Below are 23214 nucleotides of genomic sequence, written 5' to 3'. Positions count from 1 at the left end.
GTTGTACTTTTATTTAGCAAGTGAATATTCTGTTTTGTGTTTGGCAGACTTGTGAGACAGATGGCGCAGGAGCAGTTCTTTCTTATGGCCACCAGGTGCTGCATGGGGCACAGACCCCTCATTTTCTTCATCACTCTGCTCTTTACAGTACTGGGGGTAAGCATTTTTCATATATGTAAGAGTGTTTTATTACCTTGAAAATAATTTGTGTTGATCTAAACTTTAGCTTAAACGTTACCCAACTACAAGCTCAGCAAAGCGAAGAACGGTCTGTCTACCAGCTTGTTCTGGGTTACAGTGACATCCAGCAGATTAGTGCATGCAGCTGTCAACTAAAATGTGGATCAGTACAAGAGTGGATGAACTCCAATGTCTGTGCTGCAGTGCTTGGATATATGTTCTGTTGTGAATGACTTTGGTCATGTTTTATGTGGCCATTATTATATATTGGGTGCTTCATTTTGATCGACAATGATACTGGACAGTCTTTGGAGGGGTATCACTTATTCTCTACTGCTTTTCTTTTGAAGATGAACTGAAACGACCAGACCTTCAGCCCCTGTTCAAATGCTTTGAAATCAGACTTAGTTTAATTCTGTTCTGCTATATAAAAGTAGAAGGTCATCCATGTAGACATTTATGGCTCCAAACTATTTGGAATGAGGGTTCCTTTCATTCAGGTGGGAAATCAATGGGGATATGGCTGCTAATCTGCACTGTTTTCACTGCTATGGGAATTCCAGAAATGCTTACGCGTTTTTGGAATTTGGTAGATATGAGTGGAGAAAACCGCATCCCCAGGTGGGTTACGGAGCCCCATTCGTCACACAGGTGGCACCCGCATCTAGAAAACCTTTTTGGTGCATCCTGTGGAATATGCAACACTCTCTTGAAGCATGATTCTTAGAGTTTGTTAAAGGGGGGTCCGGTACTTAAAATGCCTTTTTTAAATTTCTGTTTGCACCCTAATCACTTTTTTAATTGGCTTTATTATAAAATGACCTACACTCCTTTCTATCCTGCTAACCCCTAATTGTGGTGTGTTTTTTTGTTTGTTTGTATTTTTTTAAAAGGAACTTTTCACCAGTTCTTTAGTGTGGACCCACTATGCACCCACCTTTCTGAGTGCCTGTACTGCATTACTTAAATGTGTCCATCCCTTAACTCCCCCTGTATACCACCAAAAATACCTTTTTATTTTCTCCCATGCTCTATGTAAATGCCTTTGCTCCAGTATGATGTGTGTAATTTCTCATAATCTGTGCCACCTGTATAACTGAAAGCTAGAGGCTGCTGGGAGGGATAAAGTTCACTTTCCCCTAGTAACCAGGCTTTCAGTGCAGCTGCTGGGCAGCTTTAGAACTATATTAATCTTCTAGTTAAGTTTTTGGGGACATGACGGGTTCCCTTTATTATGGAAGAAACTACTGTTCTTTAATTGCATTTAGTTTTAAAAATCTTTGAAATGAATAATCTGTTAAGGCATAAATGTCTGTTGCATTTACAGAGTACAGCGAGAGAACGAGCCAAACACTCTGGAGATTACTTCACCCTTCTGAGGCACCTTCTAAATTATGCTTACAATAGCAACATCAACATCCCCAATGCAGAAGTTCTTCTAAACAATGAAATCGATTGGCTTAAAAGGATACGGGTATGGTTTTTTCTGCACTTTTGTTATCCTTTGAAAATTCAGGGGTTCGTGTCCAAATTAGTGTGTGATGTATGTTTTTACATTAAAACAAAATAACATTTCTGATTATTTTCTTAGGATGATGTTAAGAGAACAGGTGAGACTGGCATTGAGGAAACCATTCTGGAGGGTCATCTTGGAGTAACAAAAGAATTACTAGCGTTCCAAACGCCTGAAAAGAAGTATCACATTGGCTGTGAAAAAGGGGGCGCCAATCTTATTAAGGTAAAGAGCCCTTTTTGCTGTACACTCTGGTTTCTGTAGCCTTTTGTGCAGCTTTGTCAGACCCATTACAAGGTTGATAACTTCCTTGTCACGCAAACCACTTAGTAATAATATATTGAGTGCCACTGTCTCTGGTAGCTCTGGAATTGCTGCAACATCACAAAAGTTTCAACAATAACTGATGATGTACTTGCTGGCATGTACACTGCAATATAGGTAAAATCATTGTTTCCTATAATGCTCAACCTGAGACTGAGCTTCACAGAACTACTGACATGGCAGCACTCCAACTGGCAACCCATTGGCACCAAATTGTCTTGCAGTGTCGTGTCTGCTCAGCTCCTGAGCCTGCTCCAAACACTCGCAAAAGGCGTGTAGTAAACGTGTTCGTCACATCAGTGCGGGGTTAAAAGGAACATTAACTGATGAGGAAAGCTCCAATGCTTTCCCAGGGAAACGCATGGCAGGTCCTTGGTTCCCTGTTGATTAACTTGATGATGTCTACATGTCCTTATCAGTATTATTATCATTATTAGTGATGCACTTGTGGTTTTATACTGCCCTCGAGTGGCAAGCTTACATATTGCAGGGTTCCATCCATGTGGTTTCCGATCTTTTTTTTTTTTTTATTCTGTGAACTGTTGCTCTTTTTTTTTTTTTTTTTTATCATTATCTGATTTTAAGGTTTGTGTTGGCTTGCCTGCACATAGTGCACTAGTCACTACAGGAATATATCATATTTCTGAACTATAGAATGTTTAATGTGTAAAACATGGTATTGACGTGGCCATGCTTGTAAGAATGGCATCAAAGAGTAGGATCCAACAGAGCGAAGAAGATCACTTTCCTGAAGATCACTGCTTGACAAACTAGATTATAAGGAAATGCATGTACATTGATCACTTGTTAATGTCCGTGTTGCTGTACAAAAAAGTGCTACCGTTAACTGTAAGGTATTGATTCACACTTTTTTGTAGTGCATTTGATAGCCGACACAATTTTTATGATGCGGTTTCTAGTTGACGTCAATCCTAAAGGATTTTTCAACAGCATGATGCTGCGGAGTGGTGATAAAAAAACGTACTCCTCTCCTTTTAAACAGAGCTGTCAGGGGAGGTGCACATGAGGCCACCCCCAGACCAACGTGGAAACTGACCTTCTCCACATTTTCATGTTACTATTTATTCTTACAGCTTTACATGTGAAAAAGGGGTATACATATTAAAAAAACAAGTACAATAATCTTGAACGATGCAAGTCAGCGACTGGTACTGGAGGAGAGAGGACCCTGCCCGTGAGGGCTCACAATCTACAAGGGATGGGTGAGGGTTACTGCAGGTTGTACGGTTGTCATTACTGTTGTACTGCAGTATATGGCAAAAATCACAATCTCTTTTGGCTGGGTTTCACCGAGGCTTTGCCATGACAGTCATGGGGGTCTTCAACAGACCAATCGCTGTTGTAGCAACCTATCGGCGCCCTGCAGTCATGCTGTGGGGCAACCGATGGCCGCATAGAATGATGCCTCCGTGACTGGTAATGCCTTTCTCAGAGATTGACAGTGGCATTTAACAGATTAACAGTCACGGGCAACACTTAGCTTCACCCGTGGTTGTTAGAGGCAGATCCTGACCAATTCACAACAGTTATCTGCCGGGTATGGAGCAGGCCCACCCAGTTATCCCGCTTCTGACTTGTGCCATACATGTACGGCGAATGTCGAGAAGGGGTTTAATTTAAAATAACACATTTCCTTTTTAATTCTTTTGTCATTGCCAAGGTAAACAGAAGTTTATCCGATTAATTAGGCAAATAAATAAAATCTCTGACTTAATGCCATAATTGTTTTGATCATGGCAATGCAAAAAAAAAACATGACTTGTCAATGTAAACATTTGTCCCTTTTAACATCTTTTCTTCCTGATGTCTTCAGTTTCTATGGTGGGCACAGCTCAACCCATTTACGGGACAACAGAGCAGCAGCATCTCCCAGAAGTGTATAGTAATCCGCCTCTGCCAACGCCTGTATCTAATCTAGATCTCGCCTCTTACACACTACAAGCATGCATGTGAATATAGATCCACAAATAGTCAAGATACTTCCAATCTGTTCGAAGGAAGATAATGATATGTTGGTAATGTCTTCTGGTTGTATTTTAGGAGCTGATTGATGACTTCATATTCCCAGCGTCCAACGTTTATCTGCAATATATGAAAACTGGCGAGCTTCCGGCTGAACAAGCTATTCCAGTATGCAGTTCTCCAGCCACCATAAATGCAGGCTTTGAGTTGCTGGTGGCATTAGCTGTGGGATGTGTTCGTAATCTCAGACAGATTGTAGATACATTGAATGAAATGTATTATACAGGTATTGTACATCAACATTTTAGTTACGATTTATTTTTTTCCTATTGTGTTTTTTACATGCTTTACTCTATCTCCTGGCTACTTTATTTTCTCTGTACAGGAGATTGCACCTATTAGAGCAGAAATTCTTAGCCAGTAGATAAGCCTTCCCAACTACAGCTGCTCGGCAGAACTTTGACAGATACGTCATCTTTTGTCTTATGTCAAGCTTTTACCAACTATCTTGCCATTTTCGTGGCACAGAAAATGGTCTAAAGCGGCCTTTTTCAGCCACCTAAAATCACTAGTGTATGACCCGCCTATATGAAAACTTAGGCAATGAATTTGTTATGAGGCAAAGGTTGTTACATTTTAGCAATTGAAAAGTAGGTACTCCTTCTAAATGTAGGTGATGGAGTAAGCAGCAATGCAGCACTCCAGCATTTTGGTTCTTTTTTACCGCTGGAGTGGAGCTTCTAATCTCAGGTCTCTGTCCCTACGCTCATGCTTACTTTCCACTGTCTTCCCCTTCTATCGCTGCCGGTCTCCAGCAGCTTCTGTCCTGCCTGGTCGCTCCACTGTTTCATGAAGCGAGACGGAGGTCACAGCTATAGTCTGAGTGTGTCGTTCTGGCTCTCATAAACTTGCGTTGAGAGCTTGTGACGTAACTTCTGACATCCGGCCAATCAGAAGCTGCGGTCACAAGATAACTGCTCCAAAAAAAGGTGACAACAGTGGAGGGTTAAAAGTACCACTCAGCACTTAAAAACAAAATGCTGGACTGGTGCTTTAAATTGGAAAGGGATTTAGCAAGCAGTTTATACCAAAAAATATTGCTGACTTTCTCCAGTAGCTACTAACCTCCAAATGAGATCTGGTTTTGTGCATTTGATTCCAATGCAAACTAAATGGATGTGGTGTTTGTGTGTTTTTTGTCTCTTCTGTGGGATGCAATCTAGTAAAAATTTGCATCTTATTTTAGGTGTAAATGTGTAGAATCTTGCTTTTAGACTTTTCTTTTCTTAACAGTTTCAGGATTTTAATGTCAAATTTTTCCACAATCTAGGTTGTGAAGCTCTTACTGAGTGGGAATATCTTCCCCCAGTTGGACCACGGCCCCTAAAGGGCTTTGTTGGGCTGAAAAATGCCGGTGCTACATGTTATATGAACTCTGTAATCCAGCAGTTGTACATGATACCTGCAATCCGAAATGGAATTCTTGCTATTGAAGGCACCGGCAGCGATGTTGATGACGACATGTCTGGGGATGAAAAACAAGACAATGAGGTAACAGGTGGTTTTGCTTGACCATAAGAGAATTTATAGTTTGAAGGTTGTTCTCACAATTTACTTCTGTAACCTCCTGGTTTCACTCATGACCACCAGAATGGTTGTCTGAAGCCCACCCTTTTCACCCTAGTGTCAACTTTGAATAGACTGCATCATGCATGCTGGGACTTGTGCCGGTTTCACACCTCAGCTCTTCTGGACTGTGTGCTGTCCATCGTTTTTACAGAGGGGGCACTGATCCATTACAGACCATGCTCTCCTTTGATCTGTGTTGCAGATCATACTTGCCAATGAAAGTAATGGACTTCTGAAACTGGCCTAACAGGAAATACCGGTCTGCCTCGCTCCAATCAATGTCTTCCTCATAGCAGTAGTGGAGTGAGGAGGAATGGTGGCTTGGGGTTCCTGTTCTAGTATTCATAGGCACATATGAAGGCTGTAATGTCAGGAAACCTGCCGCCAGACCGGGCATTATTGTCTGAATATGTGTAATACATACATGTGTGTGAGCCCGGCCTGTATCACTCTCTCCACTTGAATGTGAAATGAGGTCTGAGTTTGTGTACTAAGGGGGACTCTGTATGAAGCCTTTGTGGCTTATTTTTTTTATTTAACTTTTGGTCATATTTTACTGCTACCAAATCTTTGAGAGCGGAAACTCACACGAACTTTTTCTTGACAGAGTAATGTAGACTCACGGGGGGATGATGTCTTTGGTTACCCTCACCAGTATGAAGATAAGCCCTCACTGAGCAAAACGGAGGACAGAAAAGAGTACAATATTGGCGTGCTGAGACATCTGCAAGTTATATTTGGCCACTTGGCAGCATCAAGGTTACAGTACTACGTCCCAAGAGGTTTCTGGAAACAGTTTAGGTTAGTTACATTATTCTGTAACCTGTATTTTTCCTGACAACTTTTGCCTTTCTATCTTTCTGATCTTTAAAATAGATTTTTATTTGACCATGCATGCAAAAAAAACTATATGGGTCTTTACCTTCTGGTTAAAGTGTAATCAAAATATTAATGTTAAATGTTTTTCTGTAAAAAAAAAAAAAAAAAAAAATTGAATACTTTTTCAATTTCTTTTTTATGCTACAATCTAGACAGAATATACTTTCTGGATCCTGTCATTTGATATGTAGAGGTGTTAACTGTCATTGTAATCCTGTCTGTCATGGTGACACTGAAGAAAGTTTTCCTAAATGAGCAAGAAGCGTGAACATAGCCTAATACGGAGACCAGAGTGAAAATTGCACAATTTTAAGCATTTACAATTCTTTTTTTTTATATATATATATATATATATATATATATATATATATATATATATATATATATATATATATATATATATATATATATATATATATATATATATATACACATAATGTGGATAATTGAGAAACTAATGCATAAATACATTTAATAAAAAAAATTAATCAACAGGGTCAATCTGATGTCACACTCCCTTTGAAGAGATATTAGTTTTGTACTCTGTATTCCATGACACTAAGAGATGTTATAATATTGATTCGTATGAGCCTGACCTCTGGGTCTACTTTGGTGTGATGATTTTTTTTTGTTTTGTTTTGTTTTTTTCTTCTATCCACTATTCTGGGGATTGCAACACTTCTCTCATCAAGTAAAAATGACTTTTGTAACTGCTTGTGTGACAGGTGGATGGGCATAAAAAATCTATGAAGGGAGCCCCCTTCATTCTGACCTTATTTTGGGCTTCCCATGTTCGGTCCTTCACCAATCAAGGAGGGATGGCATAGCCCTGTTTGTTTTTTAAATCCTTATCTCATAGTTATAGACCTTCACTTAATGTGGTGGAGAAATCACTTATTAATGTGCAACATTAAATGGGATTAGTAATATCATGTTCATAGTTTTCATTTTATGGGGGGTGATGATGCTTGTATGTGTGAAGAGATTTTTGATGTGCTCATCAGAATAGATTAAGGACATGATTGGCTCTAAAAATTATACTCCCTAATTAATATATTACATTTTTTTTTCTTGCTTTCAGGCTTTGGGGAGAACCAGTTAACCTTCGAGAACAACATGATGCTTTAGAATTTTTTAATTCTCTTGTGGACAGTTTAGATGAAGCTTTAAAGGCATTAGGTCATCCAACTATGTTAAGCAAAGTCTTAGGAGGTTCTTTTGCTGATCAAAAAATCTGCCAAGGGTGTCCTCATAGGTGAGTTTCCAAATAAGTGTGTGTGAAAAAAGAAAAAAAAAAATGTGTGTATATGTGTATATATATATATATATATATATATATATATATATATATATATATATATATATATATATATATATATATATATATATATATATATATATATATATATATATATATATATATATATATATATGTATATATATATATATATGTATATGTGTATATGTGTATATATATATATATATAATATATATATATATATATAATATATATATATATATATATATATATATATATATATAGTACAGACTACCTCTTGAAGCTCATCAAGAGAATGCCAAGACTGTGCAAAGCAGTCATCAAAGCAAAGGGTGACTACTTTGAAGAACCTAGAATATAAGACATATTTTCAGTTATTTCACACTTTTTTGTTAAGTATATAATTCCACGTGTGTTAATTCATAGTTTTGATGCCTTCAGTGTGAATGTACAATTTTCATAGTCATGAAAATACAGAAAACTCTTTAAATGAGAAGGTGTGTCCAAACTTTTGGTCTATACTGATATATATATATATGTGTGTGTGTGTGTGTATATATATATATATATATATATATATATATATATATGTATGTATATGTTGCATCTCACTAAATTAGATTATCATCAAAAAGTTAATTTATTTCAGTTCAATACAAAACGTGAAACTCATATATTATATGTTCATTAAAAACAGAGTGATCTATTTCAAGTGTTTATTTCTGTTAATGTTGATTATGGCTTACAGCCAATGAAAACACAAAAGGCATTATCTCAGTAAATTAGAATAATTAACAAAAAACACCTGCAAAGGCTTCCCACGCGTTTAAAAAGGTCCCTTAGTCTGTTTCAGTACGCTCCACAATCATGAGGAAGACTGCTGACTTGACAGATGTCCAGAAGGCAGTCAATGACACACAAAGTAAATGCAAAGTAAATTTTGCATTTGATTTGGAAATCCAGGTCCCAGAGTCTGGAGGAGAGTGGAGTGGCCACAATCCAAGCTGCTTGAGGTCTAGTGTGAAGTTTCCACAATCAGTGATGGTTTGGGGAGCCATGTCATCTGCTGGTGTAGGTCCACTGTGTTTTATCAAGACCAAAGTCAGCCCAGCCGTCTACCAGGAAATTTTAGAGCACTTCATGCTTCCCTCTGCCGACAAGCTTTTTGGAGATGGAATTTCATTCTCCAGTAGGACTTGGCACCTGTCCACACTGCCAAAAGTACCAATACCTGGTTTAAAAACAACAGTATCACTGTGCTTGATTGGCCAGCAAACTCGCCTGACCTTAACCCCATATAGAATCTATGGGTTATTGTCAAGAGGAGGATGAGAGACACCAGACCCAACAATGCAGACGAGCTGAAGGCTGCTATCAAAGCAACCTGGGCTTCCATAACACCTCAGCAGTGCCACAGGCTGATCGCCTCCATGCCACGCCGCATTGATGCACTAATTGATGCAAAACGAGCCCCGACCAAGTATTGAGTGCATTTACTGAACATACATTTCAGTAGACCAACATTTCGGATTTTAAAATAATTTCTCAAGCTGTTATAAAGTATTCTAATATACTGAGATAATGACTTTTGTGTTTTCATTGGCTGTAAGCCATAATCATCAACATTAACAGAAATAAACACTTGAAATACATCACTCTGTTTGTAATGACTCTATATAATATGAGTTTCACTTTTTGTATTGAACTGAAATAAATTAACTTTTTGATGATATTCTAATTTAGTGAGATGCATCTGTATATTTGAAAGTGTTATGGCATAAGCTATTTATCATGGAAGGTAAAACAACTTTCATTATTTGTTCCTCAAGCATACTGTTTCCAGTCTTCTTTCCCTCTGATTTTTTCACACTGCCGCTCCCAATTGGTAATAAAAAATTTTTAAAACCTCTTCGAACTTTTACAGGTACGAATGTGAAGAATCTTTTACAACGCTGAATGTAGATATTAGAAACCACCAAAACTTGCTTGACTCTATGGAACAATATGTCAAAGGAGACTTGCTGGAAGGTGCAAATGCGTATCACTGTGAAAAATGCAACAAAAAGGTGAATTCTCTTTTTAAGTCCTCTCTTTTCCAGACTGATACATCAGTGTTTACACCAGAAAACACTTCAACATGAAACACTTTGAATAGTTGCAAACTTTTAGGCCAAGTTCTTAAACCTGAAGAACCCTAGTAATACAGTATAGCCACCATAGCTCTTGTGCCATAGGTGTGTTGGAGACCTGTATCTAACAAATGTTCTTGTGCTTTCAGGTGGATACAGTGAAGCGCTTGCTAATAAAGAAGCTGCCTCCTGTTTTAGCCATCCAGCTTAAACGCTTTGACTATGATTGGGAAAGGGAATGTGCAATTAAATTCAATGACTATTTTGAGTTTCCACGTGAACTAGATATGGAGCCATACACAGTGGCTGGTGTAGCAAAATTGGAGGGAGATGATGTAAACCCAGAAAATCAAGTCATCCCCAATGAACAAACAGAAAATGAGCCTGCTGGAAGTACTAAATACAGGCTAGTAGGAGTGCTGGTGCACAGTGGACAGGCGAGTGGAGGTCATTACTATTCTTACATCATCCAAAGAAATGGTGGAGATGGCGAGAAGAACCGCTGGTATAAGTTTGATGATGGCGACGTAACAGAATGCAAAATGGATGACGACGAGGAGATGAAAAACCAGTGCTTTGGGGGCGAGTACATGGGGGAAGTGTTTGATCACATGATGAAAAGAATGTCATACCGACGTCAGAAGAGGTGGTGGAACGCTTACATTCTTTTCTATGAACGTATGGACACACTAGACAAAGACAATGAACTGATCAAATATATTAATGAACTAACAATCACCTCAAAACCCCATCAGATCAAGATGCCGTCAGCTATTGAGCGCAGTGTACGCAAGCAAAACGTGCAATTTATGCACAACCGAATGCAGTTCAGCTTAGAATATTTCCAGTTTATTAAGAAATTACTAACTTGTAACAGTGTCTACCTGAACCCTCCCCCAGGTAAGTTCATACCAGCATCATAGATATTTGTAAGGTAAAAGCATAGATGAGATTTTTCTGTGATTTTGCCTTTGTTGTCCAGAGGTTTCTGTTTTCTTTGTATAAATTCTTAATGCGGTGTCTATCAAGGTGTTTAGTTAATTATTTTTAACCACTTTCCGACATGTGGCATACATGTACGGCACATGGCGTGTCTCGCCCTTCAGCACGTGCTCCGACGCGGAGCGTGCACCTTTCCGGGTACATGACAGCTGATCTGATCATCTGTCATGTGCCACTAACAGCCGCGGGTGGAATCGTGATCCACCTGCGGCTGTTAACATGTTAAATGCCGCTGTCAATCTCTGACAATGGTATTTAACATGGCCATGGCGGAAGGACGCGAAGGAAGTCCCGCCAATCGGCGCCAGTGTCACATGATTACGGGTCGCCGATGGGTTGGCATGACAATCCGGGGTCTGTAGGAGGCACCTGCGGTTGTCATTGCCAGGAGGCTATGAGCACCGCCCAGCGGTTGGCACTTGTAGCAAGTGAGCAGTTCTGCTACACACAAACTCCCCAATCAATAGGTAGACTGGTGTTTGTGCTTCAATGTGTAGTTGGCTTAAAGTAATGCAAGACTGTCCAGACTAGGTTTCTAATTTTGCTGGCTCAACAGGTAGGTCCAAAACGAGCCACAATCCTCACTGTAAGCTTCTCTAGGGTGCTCCGAGCTGTCCGAGTAACCACAGGTATGAGTTTCAGGAATTGGCATGTGACAGCACACATCTTGCACTACGGATACCTCTATGGTCTAAAAGCCGATGCATTTTGGAAAATGTTTCCTTCATGGAATAGCGACTGTGAGAAACTGACATTGAACTTACCGTGAGGATTATTGCTCCTTTTGGGCTTACATTTATTATTATTTATTATTATAGCGCCATTTATTCCATGGCACTTTACATGTGAAAAAGGTGTATAATACAAGAACAATTACAATAATCTTGAACATAATGTGACAGCGACTGGTACAGGAGGAGCGAGGACCCTGCCCGTGAGGGCTCACAGTCTAGAAGGGATGGGTGAGGATACAGTAGGTGAGGGCAGAGCTGGTCGTGCAGCAGTATGATGGAGTGGTGGTTACTGCAGGTTGTAGGCTTGTCGGAACAGGTGGGTCTTCAGGATCCTTTTGAAGGTTTCCACGGTAGGTGAGAGTCTGACGTGTTGGGGTAGAGAGTTCCAGAGTAGGGGGGAAGCACGGGAGAAATCTTGTATACGGTTGTGGGAGGAGGAGATAAGAGAGGAGTAGAGAAGGAGATCTTGTGAGGATCGGAGGTTGCGTGCGAGTATGTAACGGAAGACTAGGTCAGAGATATATGGAGGAGACAGGTTGTGAATGGCTTTGTATGTCATGGTTAGGGTTTTGAACTGGAGTCTCTGGGCAATGGGGAGCCAATGGAGAGATTGACAGAGAGGAGAGGCCGGGGAATAGCGGGGGGACAAGTGGATTAGTCGGGCAGCAGAGTTTAGGATGGATTGGAGGGGTGCAAGAGTGTTGGAAGGGAGGCCACAGAGAAGGAGGTTGCAGTAGTCAAGGCGGGAGATGATGAGGGCGTGCACTAGTGTTTTTGCAGATTCATGGTTGAGGAATGTGCGGATCCGGGAGATATTTTTGAGTTGGAGTCGGCAGGAAGTGGAAAGGGCTTGGATATGTGGTTTGAAGGAGAGTTCAGAGTCCAGGGTTACCCCAAGGCAGCGAGCTTGAGGGACTGGGGTGAGTGAGCAGCCATTGACGTTGACAGATAGGTCAGTTGGGGGGGTTGAATGAGATGGCGGAAAGATGATGGATTCTGTTTTGTCCATGTTAAGTTTTAGAAATCTGTCAGAGAGGAAGGATGAAATAGCAGACAGACATTGTGGGATTTTGGTTAGTAGGGAGGAGATATCGGGTCCAGAGAGGTAGATCTGTGTGTCATCAGCATAGAGGTGATAATGAAAGCCATGAGATTCAATGAGCTGTCCCAGGCCTAAGGTGTAGATGTGGGTTCCCACCTTTTGAGTTCAATCTCAAGTGCCAAATTGTTGTGCCTACAAACCTAACCTGACAGCGTCATGCATTAAGATAACTACACATTCAGGCGCATATACCTGGTGATTGGGAAGTTATTTTATTTCCTTTGTGCTACAAGTGCAGGCACACTTTTACCACCTCATACACCTTTTTCAAGTGGCTCATTACCTTGGCTATATGATTCATACTAGCGCGCGCGTGTATGTGTATAGTGAATTTGCATGCTATGAGATATCACTTTGTTTCCACCTACTCCCATGCGGCATGGTGGTCATCTATTAATCATTGTTTGTGCACATTGTGATGGGGTGTGTGATCTTCCATCTGCAGCGGTGACCATTAGGCGGCACGTTTGTATACACGCACATTCTTTGCTAATACAATTTGATGTATAAGGAATTATATTTGTTCTTTAGATTCATATTCTTTACTGTGTTTGCAATTTTATTTATTTTTTTTACTGTGGTCAAAACCATTGTTGGATGTTTCTTTAAGGGAATGACCTGTTAAACTTTTTTTTTTTTTTATTGAAAAAAGAAAACTGAATAGGTATGTGCCCACGATGCTAAATTGATGCAGATTTTTCCAGAGCATTTCTGCCTCTCCCTGGCAGAATAAATGCATGCGGATTTGAATAGCTTTTTTTTTTTTTTTTTAAAGCTTATTTGCATGCGTTTTTTCAAGCACTTTTCCAAGCGATTTTGAGCATCACTTGGAAAAGTGCTTGACAAGTTGGGCACACAATATAAATCCATGCAACTGGCATGGATTTATAGTTTGTGACCAACTTATGCTGCTCTAAATGCAGCATCAATAGTAAAAAAAAAAAAAAACTTTTACTCACATGTCCGGCGCCCCTCGGTGTCCTCCTGGTCCCCGGCGGCGATCCGATGCAGCCGGCGGTACACTTCGGGGAGCGCCCTCTCTCCCAGCCATGTACTGAGCTGCCAGGACCTGCGGTAACTTGACCGATCAGCTGATGCTCACGTGACCTCACCGTGGGAACACTCTCAAGAATGCTCCCATGGTGGTGAGCTCACTGGGGCCCATCAGCTGATGAACCCCAGTGACCTCCTGCAGCAGCATGTATACTGACAGAAGTGATTTTACACCCCTGTTAGTATACATTGCTGTCTTCTACCGCAGTGACATCAGTGATTGCTGATGTCACAGCGGTAGAAGTGACCCAGATCGTCGGAGGATCGGCGGTAATCGTGGACTGTCGTGACGGCAGACAGGTGAGGGGGATATGGTTGTTTGTTTTTTCACTTTTTTTTCTTCAGAATATCGAGGTCTTCGTGGACCGCGTACAATAAAAATTATTTTTTAAAACCGTGTGTTTTTTATTTCATTAAAATTTATTCTGGCCATGTATTTATTGAAAAGGCGCCGACAGCTTTATAACCTGGGCTTCACGTCAGCAGCCAATACAAGGATGATGTGAATCATTACCCCACTCGCCACCGTTACAGGGCAGTGGGAAGAGCTGAGGCTAAGCGCCAGATTTGGCGCATCTTAAGGATGCGCCATTTCTGGGACTGCTGAGGGGTGATATTAATAGCCGCGGAGGGGGCTAGTATTCATGGCCCCTTCCCTGGCTATTAATATCAGCCTGCAGCTGTCTGTTTAGCCTTTTCTGGTTAGATTTTATAGGGGGACCCCTCATCAACTTTTTTTTTCTGTGGTCCCCCTGTAATCTAGCCAGTAAAGGCTAAACAAACAGCTGTGTGCTTATATTAATAGCCAGGTAACATTGTTGACTGATGGCCCCTTCCCCGGATACTAATATCAGAACCCAGCGGTCGGCTTTCCCTCTGCTGGTTATGAAAATGACGCGGAAGCCCACGCCATTTTTTTTATTTTAGGCTCTGTGCCCACGATCAGGACGTAGCAGCGCTTTAAACGCATATTTTTCGCTGCGTTCTATTGAAATCAGGTAAATCCACATGTGTTCACTGAACCATGCGGATTTACCGCATTCTATACTTTTCTAGTGGTCAAATTTCTGTTGCGGAGACTAGCGAATGCAAGAGAATTTGAAATGCTGCGGTCCTGAAAGACTCGCTGCATGTCGGTGTCCGCTGACCAGCAGCATGTCAATTTCTGTAGCGGACACACCAGTCTCCGCTGCAGATTTTGACCAATTGAAGTGTCATTATATATGGTGGATTTACATGTACCGACAACAAAAGTGTTGGATTAGAACACAGCATTTTGGACGCAACAAAAATATGATACTTCCAAAGCTCTGGTTCTTGCTGTTCATGGGGACCTAGCGGCTAACTTAACAGCTGTGAGCTGTTATTAATGGCCAGGGACCGTGTTTGCCTACTAGCACCTTCCTAGGATAAAAATAGCAGCTCACAGCTACCCCAGAAATGACATAAAAGGGAATCTAATGGCATGAATAGAAATGCTAATGAAGATTGGGTGAATGGGATCAGCTGACACCTAGCTCTTTTGTTTGGTGATGACAAGGTGTCAATCAGAGCCTTTCCTCACAAAAGTAAAGAGTTAAATAAACACACACGAGTAAACACTTTATTTGAAATACAACATACACATTCTTTAATCATTTCAATTAACCAATATACTCACCCCAGTTCTGACAGTAATCCAAAAAGCAATGTCCCACAATAACTTTATTTAGCTCCAAAAAGCATTCATTGATGTACAGGGTGGGCCATTTATATGGATACACCTAAATTAAATGGGAATGGTTGGTGATATCAACTTCCTGTTTGTGGCACATTAGTATCTGAGGGGGGAAAGCTTTTCCAGATGGGTGGTGACCATGGCCATTTTGAAGTCGGCCATTTTGGATCCAACTTTATTTTTTTCAATGGGAAGAGTGTCATGTGACACAAACTTATTGAGAATTTCATAAGAAAAACAATGGTGTGCTTGGTTTTAATGTAACTTTATTCTTTCATGAGCTTTTACAAGTTTATGACCACTTATAAAATGTATTCAAAGTGCTGCCCATTGTGTTGGATTGTCAATGCAACCCTCTTCTCCCACTCTTGACACACTGATAGCAACACCGCAGAAGAAATGCTAGCACAGGCTTCCAGTATTCGTTGTTTCAGATGCTGCACATCTCATATCTTCACAACAAAGACCATTGCCTACAGGTGACCCCAAAGATAAAAGTCTAAGGGGATCACATCGGGAGACCTTGGTGGCCATTCAATTGACCCACGATGACCAATCCACTTTCCAGGAAACTGTTCATGTAGGAATGCTTGGACCTGACACCCATAATGTGGTGGTGCACCATCTTGTTGGAAAAACTCAGGGAACGTGCCATCTTCAGTGCATAAAGAGGGAAACGCATCATCATGTAGCAATTTCAGATATCCAGTGGCATTGAGGTTTCCATTGATGAAGAATGGCCCCACTAGCTTTGTACCCCATATACCACACCATACCATGAAGATACGAGATGTGCAGCATCTGAAACAACGGATACTGGAAGCCTGTGCTAGCATTTCTTCTGCGGTGTTGCTATCAGTGTGTCAAGAGTGGGTGAAGAGGGTTGCATTGACAATCCAACACAATGGGCAGCACTTTGAACACGTTTTATAAATGGTCATAAAATTGTAAAAAAAAAAAACTCATGAAAGAATAAAGTTACGTTAAAACCAAGCACACCACTGTTTTTCTTATAAAATTCTCAATAAGTTTGTGTCACATGACCCTCTTCCCATTGAAAAAAATAAAGTTGGATCCAAAATGGCCGACATGGTCACCACCCATCTGGAAAAGTTTTCCCCCTCCCATATACTAATGTGCCGCAAACAGGAAGTTGACATCACCAACCATTCCCATTTAATTTAGATGTATCCATATAAATAACCCACCCTGTACAAAAATGCTTAAAAAAAAAAAAAGCTTCAAAAAGCGTGTCAAAACAGAGCTTTTTTTCCATAGCGTTTTTCCTGCCAAAGTGATGCAGAAATGCTCAGGAAATTTCTGCTTCAAATCCTGTGCGCACATAGCGTTAAGTTAGGTTATAGGTTGAACTTGATGAACTTAAAGGGGGTATTCCCATCTCCAAGATCCTATCCCAATATATAGTTGGTGTGATAATAATATTAGCAAATGACTCCAATTAAAAATGTATAGTTTTTTCTGATTTGCGATGTCTTTCCTCATTTGCAGGACCTTAGGTATCCATGGTTCCAACCACTGATATAGTGACAGTTAGCTAGTTGCTAGTGATCTTAACCATGGATACCTAAGGTCCTGCAATGCCTGCACAGGAGGAAATAGACATAGCAAATCAGAAGAACTATAATACATTTCTAATTGGAGGTATTTGCTAAAATTACTACACCTACTACATATTGGAATAGGATCTTGGAGATGGGAATACCCCTTAACCCCTTATTGGCCTGGGGCGTATTAGTACGCCCCAGGCCATCACCCCCGGTTTAGTGAGGGCTCCGGCGCTGATTCTTACAGCTGACATGTGCCCGCAACAGCCACGGGTGGAATCGCAATCCACCTGCGGCTGTTAACCAGTTAAATGCCGCTGTCAATCTGACAGAGGCATTAGCCCTGCCCATCTGTGACCCCGTCATGTGATCGTGGGTCACCGATGGGTTGGCATGACAACTCGGGGTCTGCAGCAGACCCATGTGGTTGTCATGTCTCACTTGCTATGACCGCTACCTAGTGGTCGGCGCTCATAGCACATGTGCATTTCTGCTACACAGAGGCGATCTGCTCATCGCCTCTGTGTAACAGCCGATCAGATAACTGCAGCTTCTAGTCTCCTATGGGGACTATAGAAACATGCAGAAAGTGGGAAAAAAAAAAGTTTTAGAAAAATAGGAAAACAATAAAAAAAATCAAAGTTTTTAAATCACCCCCCTTTCGCCCCATTCAAAATAAAATAATAATAAAAAAAAAAAAAAACACATACACATGTTTGGAATCGCCCGATCTATCAATATTAAAAAAGAATTAATCCGATCGGTAGACGGCGTAACGAGAAAAAAATTCTAAACGCCTGAGTTACGTTTTTTTGGTCCTCGCAACATTGAAATAAAATGCAATAACGGGCAATCAAAACATCACATCTGCCCCAAAATAGTATCAATAAAAACAACAGCTCGACGCGCAAAAAATAAGCCATCAGTTGTTCCCAGATCCCGAAAAATGGAGACGCTACGGTTCTCGGAAAATGGCGCCATCTTTTTTTTTTTCTCTTTTGTAGCAAACTTTGGATTTTTTTTTTCACCAAATAAAAAAAAAAACTATACATGTTTGGTGTCTACGAACTCGTAATAACATGGAGAATAATAATGGCAGGTCAGTTTTGGCATTCAGTGAACGTGGTAAAAAAAAAACACAGGTAACGGTGCCGTCCTTTCACCTCGGCACAGGTCACGGTGCCGTCCTTTCACCTCGGCACAGGTCACGGTGCCGTCCTTTCACCTCGGCACAGGTCACGGTGCCGTCCTTTCACCTCGGCACAGGTCACGGTGCCGTCCTTTCACCTCGGCACAGGTCACGGTGCCGTCCTTTCACCTCGGCACAGGTCACGGTGCCGTCCTTTCACCTCGGCACAGGTCACGGTGCCGTCCTTTCACCTCGGCACAGGTCACGGTGCCGTCCTTTCACCTCGGCAACCCCCATACTCGAGTACAGTGAATACAGATTTAAAAAATAGTTTTGTCAGACGCCTCATTGGGTAATCTGGAACAAAAAAGTCTTGTCTTGTGATCTATTCAGTGGTTTTTGGTATTGACTTGTATAGTGTGTACATGTTTGTGTGCTTTTTCCATAGAAGCATATTTTTGTATGTTTTCAGGGCAAGAACAGTTGATGCCTGAGCCAGAAGAAATCACCATGATTAGTATACAGCTTGCTGCTAAATTCTTATTTACCACAGGATTCCATACAAAGAAAGTCGTCCGTGGGCCTGCCAGTGACTGGTAAGTGTCATCTGCTTAACCTCTGAAAACTTGCACTTTACATTGACTACAGAACCTCTAATACTCAGATACTTCGTGCATGGTCACAAAGCATGCCCACTACATTCTACCTGAAAATAGTAATATTTTTTTTTAACCCCTTCCATACATATGAAGTAAATGTCACACTTTCAGTGCGGGTGTATGGCGTGCTCTCCAGTCCTGAGTCCGCTCCATACAGGGCATGTCTGTGTTACAAATCCAGTAACTGTCTGTAACTTTAGCCTTTGGTCCCGATCGCTACTATTTAGCCACTTAAATGCAGTGGTCTGAGATTTACAGCTGCATTTAAGTGCTGCAGTGCTGCTGAAGCAAACGTTCTGGCGCCAATCAGCCTCTCCTCAATCTCAACAGGTTGCCTTTACTGCTGAGTGACAACTAAAGGCTCCTGTTGCCGTCATCTTGATACCACCTTTGAAACCAAGCCCCAGACTATATTTTTACTAAAATTTATAGTGCAATACTGATTAAACTATGTTCTGTACTTACACTACAAGCAATAAATCTGTCTCAGGTTTAAGTCCCCTAGAGTGAGTAAAAATTAAAGAAATTCATTTCATAGAATTAAAAAATAGAGTAAACTTCATTCATATTCAAAATGAGACCTACGTATTAAAATCCCAGACCCAGAACTCCAGGACAACCCAGGGCACCATACAATGAAATAGTTAATAGCTGACAGTCATAAATATAATGTAAATGAACAGTGCTATAGAGAGCTTAATAGCATTTAAGTGTGACATAAATGCAGTCAGTCATTATTAATACTGTAATAGGGCCAAATTAGGGTTAAGTCAGAATGCAATAAAATATATCATGCAAGTGCAAATAGAGGTAACCTGGAGCTGCCTGAAACTGAACCTCCACACGCATTTCATGTTCTCTTCTTCCTGGCCCTGTGTTTTTGTTTTGTTGGTTTTTCCATGGTTCAATGGAGCATTAAAAAAAAACAATCAGTGGTTTTTAAGCAAAAACTATGGCAAAAGAGCTCAGAGATGTCTTTTGAGCTATCCCATTCATTTTCATTGTAAAGTACACAGTGTCTTCTGAGCGGAATATGCCAGAATGATGGACATGTGACTTTTTATTAACCACGTGATGTTTTTAGAAACCTGATGCGGTTGAGACATTCAAAAGCCTGAACTTGTGCACAGCAAGCCTGGTTTTATATAGAAATGCATATGTTTATTCTTTTGAGCGTTTTACTGATGGCTTTTTTTTATGGTTTCCTCTGCAAAATCCGTCTGAAAAAGACATTGCGTGTACATAAAACCAGAAGCTACCTTTAGTGTAAGTCTAGATTTTGTGCCTTTACTTGGTTTAATGCTTTTTTCCAGGTATGACGCTTTGTGCATCTTGCTCCGCCACAGCAAGAATGTTCGCTACTGGTTTGCACATGGCGTTCTCTTTGCTTATCCAAATCGCTTTTCTGAATATCTTCTGGAATGCCCAAGTGCTGAAGTTAGAGGAGCTTTTGCAAAATTGGTAGTATTTATTGCACATTTTTCTTTACAAGATGGACCCTGTACTTTACCGTTTGCCTCACCTGGACCATCCAGCCAGGTAGGTGTACATTTTTTTCTTTTAACAGTCATCCTCTTTCACAGCTGTGAGTATCTCGCTCATCTCTACATCTTGCAGTCGAGTTCTGGGTGTTGTTTTGATTTTCTTTTATTTTGTAGACTTATGATAATTTGAGCCTGAGTGATCAGTTGCTGAGGGCGGTCTTGAACCTTCTGAGAAGAGAAGTGTCAGAGCATGGCCGTCATTTACAGCAGTACTTCAACCTTTTTGTCATGTATGCTAATCTTGGTAAGAGATGCTGTATTTAGATTATTCAAGTTTAAGGTGATCCTTAGGAGTTAACTTAATACAGACCTTACCTTTTATTTCCTTTTCAGGCATGCAAGAAAAGACCCAGCTCTTAAAACTCAATGTGCCTGCAACATTTATGCTAGTAGCAATGGATGAAGGGCCAGGTCCTCCAATCAAATATCAGTATGCTGAATTGGGCAAATTGTACACTGTAGTGTCACAGCTAATCCGGTGTTGCGATGTATCATCGCGTATGCAGTCTTCTATAAATGGTAATGCGCTACATTACAATATTTGACAGCGCTGTGCTGTCCATCTTTGGCGGTTTATGTTGACAAAGATGTTGTTGAGCTGTTTATTCGGCCTTCCACTGCACTGTCGGCTCATCATTCACTCCAGTCTTTATAGATCTCACATGGCAGACTAGGGACGCCTTCAGAAGGCCGCCATAGCAAACAAACATCACCGTCAGGCAGGGTACCGATAGCTGATCTTGTGAAAATTTTTTGAATTGCCACTATCATGCTTATGCTTGATAAAGGATTTTATAAGGTTAAAGCCCCATTCCAGTGTTTGGGTTTTTTTTTTGTTCAACTGCTGGAGTGGTGCTTCTAATCCAAGTTCCCTGCCCCTACTTTCATCCTGCCGCCGTCTTCACCTATCGCAGCAGCTCCTGTCAGTCTCCGACAGTTTGTGATCAGCCGGATCACGTCAATGTTTGCTGGAGCGAGCCGGAGGTCACTTCTCAGTGCAAGTCTAAGAGCCTTGTTTTGGCTCTTAGGCTATGTTCACACATTGCTTTTTTGATGCGGTTTCAGGCAAAACTTGCTCTCAGTCCATAAAGAAGCAACATGAAAAAAAAGCTGGTTTTGCTGTGTTTTTTTTTTTTTGCTACATTATCAGTGTACATTTGTTTCTTGTACATGATTAAGTTTATTGCATAAAAAATAACCTGATTCAACTTCATCAGGTTTTGGCACCAAAAAGAAAGCAAAACCTGATGCCTGCTTTTTTTGTTTTGCTGAGTTTTTGCACTACCAGTTGCTTTCACTGGGTGAAAAACGCTGCAAAAATGCTGAAAGAAGTGACGTGCTGCATTTTGCAAAAAACACAGGTCTTTGACAAAACAGCCAGGAAAAAAAAAGGTGTGTTTTATGAGATTTCTGAATTCTCAGACTTTGCTGGTCCTGTAAAATGCAGCTGAAAGTTTGCATAAAAAAAGCTGCAAAAACATAACGTGTAAACTTGGACTTAGACTTTCATTGAGAGCTTGTGACTGTTTCTTCTAACATCCGGACAGTTAGAAGTAGCTGTCACAAGATGGCCGCGCAGGACCGGAAAGTCGTTAAAAGGTGATGACGGCTGCAGGTAAAAGTAAGACTGCGGTCAGAATTTAGATTGGAAGTACTTGCAAGAGAAAAAAGAGTAGCACTCATCGGTAAATGTAAAAAACAATCCTTTATTCTTGATCCATGGTAAAAACAGATGGGCAGGGGAGCATGTGGTGCACTGTTAGGACGATTGCCGTTTCGCGCTCCGGCGCGTCAACAGGAACCGTTGAAGTGCCGGAGCGCAAAACTGCTGTCGTCCTAACAGTGCACCACATGCTCCCCTGCCCATCTGTTTTTACCATGGATCAAGAATAAAGGAGTGTTTTTTACATTTACCGGTGAGTGCTACTTTTTTTTTTCCCACTTGCAATGACCATCATAGGCTTTCTTCACTGTAGCACCTGGTTAAAAACGGGAGGAGGTGTGTAATAGAATCCCACGGATATACTGGTATGCTGCAAGGGCTATGGATGGTGCAGAGGTGCCGGTATTTTTCTGCTATTAGACTGGACACATTAGATTGGAAATACCACTCCAGTGCTGGGAAAAAAAAAACAACACTTTGCAGTGGTGCTTTAAACTGTTGCTGTCATACATGTCAATAGATAAAGAAAAATATGGTCCTTTAAAAAGTCTCCTTTTTCTTCACAATTTTTTTTTATATATTTACAACTTTAAGACAAAACAAAAAGCTAGGTATAGCTGTAATGGTACTCTTCTGGAAATTTACCAGGTCATTTTTTTATTTTTACCATACAATGAACGCCATAGAAATTAACCCAAATTTGTTAGTAGAAATTAGCCCCTCATCTCCACCTCCTCCTCTTCCCCTTTAATTAAGATATAAAAAAACAAGAACACAGAATTTGTTTTATTTTTCCCAAAATTCAATTGTTTAAACATTTTTTTTTCAATATATCATCATATAGTAATATGAATGGTGTAATTCCTCATCCAGTAAAGAGATGCACGCTTACAGCTATGTCAATTGGAGGGAAAAAAAGTTATGGCTCGTGGAATAGAAGTTCAAAAATGTGCAGTCCATAAGGAGTTAAATTGATATTTCTCAAGTTTAGTTTCTGTGTAAATAATAATAATAAAAAAAAATAAAAGCAGTCCCAATCCTGAGAGATAAATCTGGGTCCTAGAAGATCTATTGATGTAGAATCATACAGGAGAGTGTTTCCTATATTTGCCCATCACCAATCGTGTGTG

At 40.6% G+C, this 23214-nt stretch overlaps 1 protein-coding gene across 4 annotated transcripts in view; it reads left to right on the top strand.

Annotated features, from left to right (window-relative positions):
• The window catches only part of USP9X (ubiquitin specific peptidase 9 X-linked), a 123267-nt gene that overhangs the window by 86657 nt on the left and 13396 nt on the right, over positions 1-23214 (top strand). For all 4 annotated transcript variants that reach the window (XM_073667274.1, XM_073667273.1, XM_073667271.1 and 1 more), the window contains exons 27-39: positions 48-156; positions 1508-1654; positions 1772-1918; positions 4079-4286; positions 5331-5551; positions 6237-6430; positions 7590-7763; positions 9712-9853; positions 10066-10816; positions 18691-18814; positions 20191-20416; positions 20536-20665; positions 20755-20940. In XM_073667274.1, the coding sequence (XP_073523375.1) occupies positions 48-156; positions 1508-1654; positions 1772-1918; positions 4079-4286; positions 5331-5551; positions 6237-6430; positions 7590-7763; positions 9712-9853; positions 10066-10816; positions 18691-18814; positions 20191-20416; positions 20536-20665; positions 20755-20940 (2759 nt within the window). The remainder of the gene's footprint in view (positions 1-47; positions 157-1507; positions 1655-1771; positions 1919-4078; positions 4287-5330; positions 5552-6236; positions 6431-7589; positions 7764-9711; positions 9854-10065; positions 10817-18690; positions 18815-20190; positions 20417-20535; positions 20666-20754; positions 20941-23214) is intronic.

This window comes from Phyllobates terribilis, unplaced genomic scaffold, assembly GCF_046119375.1.
Source record: "Phyllobates terribilis strain yellow unplaced genomic scaffold, ASM4611937v1 Scaffold_2__4_contigs__length_985480577, whole genome shotgun sequence".
In the NCBI taxonomy this organism is placed as follows: Eukaryota; Metazoa; Chordata; class Amphibia; order Anura; family Dendrobatidae; genus Phyllobates; species Phyllobates terribilis.
The sequence above is the reverse complement of the archived record's forward strand: the minus strand, read 5'-3'. Positions and strand labels throughout refer to the sequence as shown.